The sequence below is a fragment of the Toxotes jaculatrix genome, chromosome 21 (assembly GCF_017976425.1).
Source record: "Toxotes jaculatrix isolate fToxJac2 chromosome 21, fToxJac2.pri, whole genome shotgun sequence".
NCBI classification, from domain to species: Eukaryota; Metazoa; Chordata; class Actinopteri; family Toxotidae; genus Toxotes; species Toxotes jaculatrix.
In genome coordinates this window covers 6,610,419-6,619,973 of record NC_054414.1, presented here as the reverse complement: position 1 = coordinate 6,619,973, position 9,555 = coordinate 6,610,419, and the positions used below count along the sequence as shown (strand labels likewise).

At 42.4% G+C, this 9,555-nt stretch overlaps 1 protein-coding gene across 1 annotated transcript; it reads right to left on the bottom strand.

Annotated features, from left to right (window-relative positions):
• Window positions 1-1,014: 1,014 nt before the first annotated feature.
• Window positions 1,015-8,233, bottom strand: cbx7b (chromobox homolog 7b). Its single transcript, XM_041066502.1, has 6 exons — window positions 7,967-8,233; window positions 6,371-6,414; window positions 5,864-5,929; window positions 4,939-5,005; window positions 4,420-4,759; window positions 1,015-3,793 (listed from the first exon to the last, which is right to left on the bottom strand). Exons 1-6 carry the CDS (start codon window positions 8,033-8,035, stop codon window positions 3,594-3,596), a joined length of 786 nt encoding a protein of 261 aa, XP_040922436.1. The 5' UTR covers window positions 8,036-8,233; the 3' UTR covers window positions 1,015-3,593.
• Window positions 8,234-9,555: the final 1,322 nt, after the last annotated feature.

The window sequence follows — 9,555 nt, the reverse complement described above, 5'->3', positions numbered from 1 at the left end:
TTATGCTTATGTTACATAATCACATGATAATGCAAAGCAAAGAGGATCCATCTGGAAAACTCTCCCCGTAGGAGCGTTCTAGTGCCTTTGGGAATTTCTGCCCTCCATGACTTGAAGCAGTGGTCTCCTGTATCTTTTTATGTTCAAGTTCATTTGTTTTCCTCATTAATGTACACACAGCACCCCATATTGACAGAGAAACAAGAAATTGTTGAAATTTTTGCAGATTTATTAAAGAAGAAAAACTGAAATATCACACGGCCATAAGTATTCAGACCCTTTGCTGTGACCCTCATATATTTAACTCAGGTGCTGTCCATTTCTTCTGATCATCCTTGAGATGGTTCTACACCTTCACTGGAGTCCAGCTGTGTCTGATTATACTGATTGGACTTGATTAGGAAGGCCACACACCTGTCTGTATAAGACCTTACAGCTCACAGTGCATGTCAGAGCAAATGAGAATCATGAGGTCAAAGGAACTGCCCGAAGAGCTCAGAGACAGAATTGTGGCAAGGCACAGATCTGGCCAAGGTTACAAAAAAATTTCTGCTGCACTTAAGGTTCCTAAGAGCACAGTGGCCTCCATAATCCTTAAATGGAAGACGTTTGGGACGACCAGAACCCTTCCTAGAGCTGGTTGTCCAGCCAAACAATCAATCAAGCAATCGGGGGAGAAAAGCTTTGGTGAGAGAGGTAAAGAAGAACCCAAAGATCACTGTGGCTGAGCTCCAGAGATGCAGTCAGGAGATGGGAGAAAGTTCTAGAAAGTCAACCATCACTGCAGCCCTCCACCAGTCGGGGCTTTATGGCAGAGTGGCCTGACGGAAGCCTCTCCTCAGTGCAAGACACATGAAAGCCCGCATGGAGCATGGAGCAAAGGGTCTGAATACTTATGGCCGTGTGATATTTCAGTTTTTCTTTTTTAATAAATCTGCAAAAATTTCAACAATTCCGTGTTCCTCTGTCAATATGGGGTGCTGTGTGTACATTAATGAGGAAAAAAATGAACTTAAATGATTTTAGCAAATGGCTGCAATATAACAAAGAGTGAAAAATTTAAGAGGGTCTGAATACTTTCTGTACCCACTGAAGAATTTCACAGAAGGAAACAAAGATTAGAGAAAACTCTGACATGATATAAAATTAGAGTTTTCTTATTTCCTGTCTAGCAAACTTCTTGCTACCTGTTAGACTCATTACTCAGCCCCATTGTAAGGGTCCTGGTTGGAAACCACTGACTTCACTGAAGGGTTTGATTTTACAGCTGTACATCCTCTGAACGCAGCCACGTGGAGTTTTCCAAACAGTTCTTGCTTTAATACATGACATCACCACAACGTATTTAACACAGGAAGGCAAATAATTATTAGCTGTGATGGGCGACGTATTACAGCAAGGTCTAAGTCTGCACGTCGATGGTCACTGTCACAATAACAAATGAACCAAACTTCATAGTGTGTTTAATAAAGTTGTTTGTAATGTAAACTATGTGTTATTGGTAGTTAAAGGGCTAAACAGATCACAGAGCTAAATCTATTAGTCTGGCATTTGGTAGTCTTGTTGTACAGTGATAGACTAAATGCATTTTATCCACCGTCTGAATAATTACATTTAGGGGTAAACACTAAATCTTTATGAATTTTTTTTTTTTTTGACTTTTGAATGTTGTCACAAATAATTAGTGACTTCAGAATTAAATATCAGAACTGGCGCTCGCCTTTAAATCAAACTCAGAGGCCCTTATGATGTGAAGACAGTGCAATTCCATAATACATTCTGTTATCAAGTCTCATCTAGTTTTCTACTTTTGGTACAGGACTCAGTCGTCACTCGCATGGTGTGTTGTACGTCTGGAGATGAAGAGATAGGTGGACGGGGAAAACCTACGCTGTCTGTCGTTTGCATTGATAAAACCGTACTGGAGGAAAGACGCATGCAGGCGGATCAAATCATCTCTTAGAGGGTTTTGAAACGCATACAAGGCTAAGCCACATGTTGTACAGTGGTAACAGTCTGTGTTTACAGGTTACAGGTACAGCACTGCATGTTAGTATGGGGACTGACAGCTATGCTCACTGCTCACTGTAGTTTAGACTATGTACAATATGTTTGGGTCCAGTACTGAACGGTCAGCATGGTGTGGAAGAAAGACAGAAACAGCGGCCATGTTTACATGCACAGAGGACTCTTCCTCTTCTTCTTCTTCTCCTCACACGATTGCTGATGTTACCTAGTTTTACTTCCCCCAGTGAAAATGTCTTAACTCTGTGTCTGTATCCTACGCTCACATTCAGAGCTGCACAGTACGCTGGCTCATACACTGAACTTAAGTGCAACTGTTTGGAGCTTGTACTTTTTTCATTTTCAATTTTGTTCTACTTTTGTGGTTTTTATACTTTAACACCACAATTTTATCTGATGAATATAGTTATGACATAAAAGTAAATTCCGTTTGATGAGCCCATCTCACAAAATAAAAGTATGAGAGGAGATAAGAACATGAACATGTCATGTCATTAGGCCCACATTGTTAAAGGCATCCTGTGGAGTTTTTGACCACTAGCAGTGCTATGGAGGAATGTTTTGAAGAGTGTGGTTGTGTGTCCTGCATGTGCATGAAAACACACAAGAATGCAGGCGTACACACATAATACATGTTCCTGCACACGGCTTCAAACTATTCCACTGATCTACTTGTGTCGGTAATGTGACACAAACAAAACGTAGTGATACACTGGCGAAATCCAGGGAAGAAGACTGCAGGCTCCAAACATGGATCTAAACAACACAGGGTTCAGATTATTCAAAAAACTGCAAAAAAAGATCCCAAAAAGATCATTATATACTTGTATCAGAAGCATTTAACCACTTCCAACCCTTTTTTGAGGGAATTACAACTCACTTCACCATTTCACCTGCCTCGTTTTAAATTGTTTGACAATCAGAGATTCCAGGAGCTCACACTGTCCCGACTCCTGCTAACTGGACCTGCTTCCTCAGCACAAAGTCTGCATCTCCGAAAAATCTACTTCAATCTGGCAGCTGTATTTGGGCCAGAGCCCCGCGCACATTTGGTTCTCCAGTGCCAGTGAGTGTATCTAAGCTACAATTAGCCTGCTAACCTGGGTCCCACGTGTTGTTCTACAGACAATAAAAAGCCAAAATAGAGGTATTACTCTAACTCGCTAACTTCTGTCTGTGAAGAAAATGTTTGGGCGAACTCGCAACCACTGTTAGCTGGCCATGTTTTTGCATTTCCTTGGTCACCAATGGAAGCCACCCACAGTTATGGGTATCTAATGCCCCTTTAATTCAAGCCAATTCAGTCCCCATGTATCAAAGGTGAACAGCTCGACCTAAACATAACATTAACTGGAATTCGGCTTATATCCAGGTGACTCTGTGCATGTAAACGTACCACTGACCAGACAGGAAGTAGCCGGCAAGAGCAGCGCGAGAGGTTGCAGAGAGGGAATGAAAAACACCAATCTTGGCCCTCAGTCATCATTCACACACTGTGATTAAGCCAGTGCCTCCGAGTCTTTCCCGCAGTGCCCACCCTGCCCAACCTACTCCCACTTCATCACATTTCAGACCTCCAGGCCCCAGTCTCTGAAGAAGCCTTTGGCCACTCTCGACTCTCGGAAAGTCACTGTGAGGGAGTTGAGGGTGACGTCCGTGACCGTCACCTCTCCCGGACCAATCACAGGCCTCCAGACGTCGTCTGGCTTCTCCGTCTGGTCTTCGTCTGGTTCGATGGTGGAGCTCCACTCGTCTGTCCTCTCTCGTCCTGAATGAGGCAGGAACGTGGAGAGAGAAAGACAGGGTAGAGCTGCAGTCAGAGCGATTCCATCAAGCCTATCACATGTGTACTGTTATTGAGTTACCCTCCCTACACTGACCTGGGTAGATTATCTCTGCTTTGACAGATGTTATACACTGATAGAGGCAGATAGGATGCATTCGGCTGAAGATAAAAAAAAAAGAGCTTCAAGTGCTTCTGAGGCTTCTTAACTTGTTGACAACTTAAAACAGGAACTGAAATGAACAAGTTTGAAGTTTGCTGATGTAAACATGCAGAGACAAACACAAATCAAAAAAAGTTACATCATTGGACTATTTATTGCCAGTGGGTGGGCCTTACACTGCACAGGTACACTGATCTTTGTAAATCAGTATAGTATAGTAACTGTTGCCACTTGAGACGTCAATTACTCTTTCATGAGTCTATATTTTGATCCCTGCATGATTTGATCCTTAATCAGCTCAGAATGGAGGAAGTTCAGTGTTTTTGGTTGCGTGCCCAGAGAAAAAAGCCTGTGCATGGCTGTGCCTACTAGGAAGTTCACAAAGAGTCAAGCAAACTGGGTCATGGTGGTGATTAGAGCCCACTGGCTGACCAACTGACACACTTACCATTAAGAATGTCTCCCCTCTTCTCTGCTGTCTCCTTCTGAGCCAGCTCTGTCTCCTCCTCTTCTTCTTCTTCTTCTTCCTCCTCTCCCAGGCCTTCCCAGTCCTCTTGCGTTGGACTCGGAGGGTTTGAGTCAAGGCACCTGAACTGCGACCTCCTGGGTTTGCTTTTGTGATGTGCCAGCTGTGGTCCCGGGCCCTGCCCGCAGGCACTGTACGGCTCGTCCTCGTCTTCGTCCTCGTCCTCGGGGACCAGCGAGCGCGTCAGGGAGAGGCGCAGGCGAGGAGGAGGCTTCTCTGTAGTCTTGTGAGCGCTGCGGAGGTCCATGGTGTAGACAGTATTCTGAGTCGAGAGCAGAAGGCAGAAAATGCACGAGTTATCATTCAAATAATTACATGGAAACACTCAAACTGGTCAGAGAGAAGAGCGGCGAGGCGGTGGGAAAACGGAAAGAGAACCGGACACAGAATGAACCACTGCGAAGTTGTGTCATTATGAGAAAACTCTCTCTTCAACTTTACCTGCAGAAGGAGTCTTTTGGCTTTGGCTCCTTTCCTCCTGTGACCCAGAGACCTGTCTCTCTGCTCTCTAGAATAACCAAGGACATTATTAAAAACAGCAAAATATCTTCTTTTCTATTGTTTCTTGTGTCTAAATGTGTTTTCATTGGGTTAATTTTTCATAACATAAAATACTGTATCTCAGATATAAACATTAACTACGTGTCCATGTGAAAGGGGTCCTTCAGAGTCTCTGGTATTCCCCTCAGCTCTGTGGAGCGTTTTTGTGTCTTTCAGCTCATTGTTTTGGTTTTACAGCTCACAACTTTGCTGCATTAAAAGGCAGACGGACACAGTTAGAAACTAGCTGGTGAATACTGTGGAGTGTTTAGCAGCTGAAAAGTCAGATATTTAGCTCAGGAGTTGGTGGTGACCAAAAACAGACTTATGAGCAGAATATTAGACTTACATTCATCAGGGAGACTCGAACATGACACTTATTAGTCCACTAGAGCAGTGAGAACCTGTTGCCTGTTTTTTTTTCACAAATATGCACAAGCATACTTTCTGTTTACATGGATCTACTGTGAATTAGATACATCCTGCACTCAGCTACACTGTACTCTGTTCTACTGCACTTATAAATGTAGCTAAATGTGTATCTGATCACATTTGGACATGATTTGGGAGATCCTCCTTGCACAACTGGTGTATTTTTCCATATCCAATTACAATCCAACAACCAAAGACATATGCTAAAGCCAGCTGGAGAGAGGTCTTGGATCTGGGTCTTGGTTTGCTGAGTCATGATCTCTTTATGATGAATATAATTTAAGAAGAAAACTGATTTATTCCTGCTCCAATTTGTGTCAAACCCCCGTGGGCTTTCCTGGACTCAGGCAACGCATTTCATCAGGCACATATTACATGTTCAGTGGAACCTTACTTCTCCTCGTAGGCCTGCACCAAGCGGTGGTCCAGAATATGTTCCTCCGGTTCCCATGTACTGTATCTGCAAGATATGAGAAAAAGCAGTATATACGAGCCTCCTCTTGGCACCATCATCTTTGGTTCCAGTCAAACAGTAAGCAAACAGTCTGAGTGGATGGAATCGTCTACAGAAAGTCAACCATTCGTTGCTTTTCTGTTACAAAATGTGCAGATTTTTTTAAAAGATTTTTGAAACTTATTATAAAATCATAAAAACAAATACCTCCAAGAATTTAAGTCCAGTGAATAATCTCACCAGTCAAATTCATCTAAAACCATCCTGTGTATATGACACATTATCTTTATTAATAAGCACACATCTATGGTGTATTTCTTTTTGCTATGGCCATGGTACTTTGCTGTGCATACATAAAATGTACTGTACGTGTCAATGTGAATATAATGCACCTTTGCAAGCTTTAATATAATCCAATCAGCTCACCAGGTAAGTTTACATACTTACTTTGGAGGCCATCCTTTCCACTTCAACAGATACTCCACATTCCCCTGTGGAGAAAGTTTAAGAGCAGCGCCAGCCAAGAAGTTCATTTCAAGTAAATCACACACATTAAAATGAAACTATTTAAATCTATTAAACGTGTTATGTCACCTGATGTGTGAGATGTTACATGTCAGTTCTAATAAAGCTTGACACAGTGAGTTTACTTGCACAGTGTTCCACAGTAAAAAGGTTTCTGCTGATACTGGAGGTGCTAAAACGTTACGACTGTAAGACTTAATGTGACATCTGCCACACTCACATTAGGGTGCTAAGGTCAAAAAGTCAAACTGGAAACTGTTGCAACACAGATTCAGATTTCATCAAACCTTGCAGGTTGCGATGCATCTTGTTAATGATTAGCCCAAAGGTGCCTGCATGTTTGCTTGTTTCCTGTCTTGCCTATATTACACTTAGAACAGAGAAGCTCTCATCTCTGCAAAAGTTTCCATCAATCTTTCAATGGGTGTTGTATGTTTTTTTTTTTTTTTTAACTATTTCCAGTGCAATCATCAGCAAGACAGTTATATACAAGCCACAAAATCAAACTGATGTAAAGTGCATTATATGTCAACAGGATAAGGACAAATCAGAAACATGGGTGACATTTACCAGTATCTTTCATCTACTTGATGTGTACTTTATGTGTAGAAAGGTGTTTTCCTACCATAAGACAATATCTGTAATGAGCATACAGTGTAATATAAAATGTACTGTTTTCCAGATGCCAGGCAGACCTCTCAGAGTTAGTCATCCTCTGTGACTTCATTCAATAATAACTTCCAAGCTCTCAAAGGTATTCTCAGTGGGTGAAGTCACCACTTTTCCCGACTTCATTTTACTCACCCAGTTCCCCATTTACAGTAAAAAGGACATGCATGCAGTGTATACTGGGTGAGACTTACAGCCTAAATTAACAGCACTGCATAACTTGTGGTAGAAATAATTGAAAGCATGGTGCATGTAAACACTGTGCACTCACAGGACCCTTACTAGGCTTTTAGATATTAGTGATGCACTTCATAGCATCACTGGAAAGCATCAGGTTTTCACCCAATATCTTTACATGTATCTGACAATTTAACGGTTTGTAGTAACATGACATGACAAATAGGGGGGACACTAGTAAACAGAGGAGTTTCAGAGGGGGGGGGGCGCGTTTTGGGCGCCATAATTTCTATCTGCGCACCTGCATCTGTCAACACCACACGGTAACTTAGGTCCAAACCCATTTAGCAAGCAAACGGGGCCCAGATCGGAGGTGTTTGGCTGATAACGTGTCCTCCTTTAGCCCGTTCAGCCAAAACACCTGACATGTTAAGCTGTAGTGCAATGACAACACTCTCACGTTACATTAAAGGGACATCCTCCTTTAACCCGCCCCCCTTCATTCAGCCTGCAATTAGATAACCAGATTAGTCGCGCAATTCTGTTCATTTAGTCTCCCAAGCTTTCACTGGCATCTAAAGTAGCATCCTCTCCTCCCCCCGTAAAAAGAAAAAACGTGTCCCTGCCGACAACGTCCCGCGGATAAATGTAGTGAAAATGCTAACCCGTTACCTTTCTAACTCTCTTCTTGACGATTGATTCCACAGCAAACACTTGCTCTCCAATCGCTGACAGCTCCATCTCTGTGCACGCCGCCGTCCGTTGGGCTTTAACTGTCAAAGTAACGTCCTTCCTCTCCACAAACTAAGCTAACGTTGACCGGTTGTGACAGCGGTCCCTCGGCTCTGTCCTCTCCTGGCCGTTTCTCCCCGCGCCGTCTTGTTTTCCCGACAGTTTAAGGGCCCATTTATCCGGAGCGACTTCCTTGTGCTGGATCACTCTGTGCGTCCAGTGACTTTACAAAATCTGCGACACATCTGCACACCGCTTCGCGCGCGCCCGTCTCCGAGAACGCGCTCCCTGACGATGAGTCGGCGCGCGCCACCAGCTGCCTCATAGCCCCCCCACCGTTTATCGTCCGCTCAGCGTATGGATGGATAACAAAAACAGTCAAGGAAGAGCTGCACCCACAGCCTCCTCTTAAGGCGGAATAAAAACATCAGGATGTAAACACATCCTGGAAGTTGATGCATACATGAAAAAGTGCTATTTTATTGTTGTAGATGTTTGAGGTTTAGCTAGTTTTAGCTACTTTACATACAGTTTGATACCTTGAGTGGTCTCCAACCAAAGGCACAAGATGTTAGAGAGCAGATGTTAGATAACTGAAGTGTGACAAGAGGCCCCAGCCTGATATTGTTTATTATAAGGGTTCAGCAGCCAAAAGGGTTGGAAACCACTGTTGTAATTCATAACTATGCAAACTAAGTTTTTCATGGTTTTATGTAAATTCTTAATCTGGAAAGTAACTGCAGCTGTTAAATAAATGCAGTACAGTTAAACGTGCCATATTTCCCTCTATATGTAGGAAAATTATGTATAAAGTACCATAAGCTGAAAAAAACCCAAGTCAATTCCAAATTGAACTGCGGTACAGTACGTGAGTAAATGTACTTAGGTCCTTCCCACCACGGACCAAAACATTCCCAACCAGGTTGAGAAGAGGGTCATTCTGCTTCATAAGTCAACAAAGAACCTTTCAGAGCAAATAACAACTCATTTAATACACCCACACTTTAGCTTATACATAAAGTGCCATTATAAGCATTTTATTTCTATGCAAAAAAAAAAAAAGAAAAAAAAGAAAACAATACAGTGACAATCAGGATTCCTAAAGTAGGAAGGGCTGAATGGATTGTCATGACAAATAAAGCAAATGTAATTGCGATTGTGAGACAATCGTTATGATGTGATTGGGTCCAAAGATTTCGGCAAATCAGCGACAACCTCTCTGATGTTTCACTGGAGGTTCACTTGGATATAATGTGACACTGAAGGTCCACAGACTGGGCTGGAATTGAAAGGGTTTCATTCCAAAATAAGTCATGCACCGTTGAAAATCATGTGATATTCTCTTTATAAAATCATACTATTTCAAACAGTTGTAAATAAAATGAAGTCCTTGGCTGCAAAAGTGAAAACATCATTAGAGATAAGTTACTCTGTATATTGGTTCAGCATCAGCTGTTTCTCCTCTAAATTTAGAATAAACTGGTGCTTTGGAATAAATCTCCTGAAATGGCATCAAACTGCACAGCCCC

Bases quoted from the DNA above. Each gene is read 5' to 3' on its own strand.
- cbx7b (XM_041066502.1), bottom strand. From the start codon at position 8,035: ATGGAGCTGTCAGCGATTGGAGAGCAAGTGTTTGCTGTGGAATCAATC. The intron at 4,760-4,938 runs GTAAAGTTGAAG...CTCTCGACTCAG, and splicing joins CCAAAAGACTCCTTCTGCAG to AATACTGTCTACACCATGGA. The intron at 3,794-4,419 runs GTAAGTGTGTCA...TGCCTCATTCAG, and splicing joins GAGGGGAGACATTCTTAATG to GACGAGAGAGGACAGACGAG.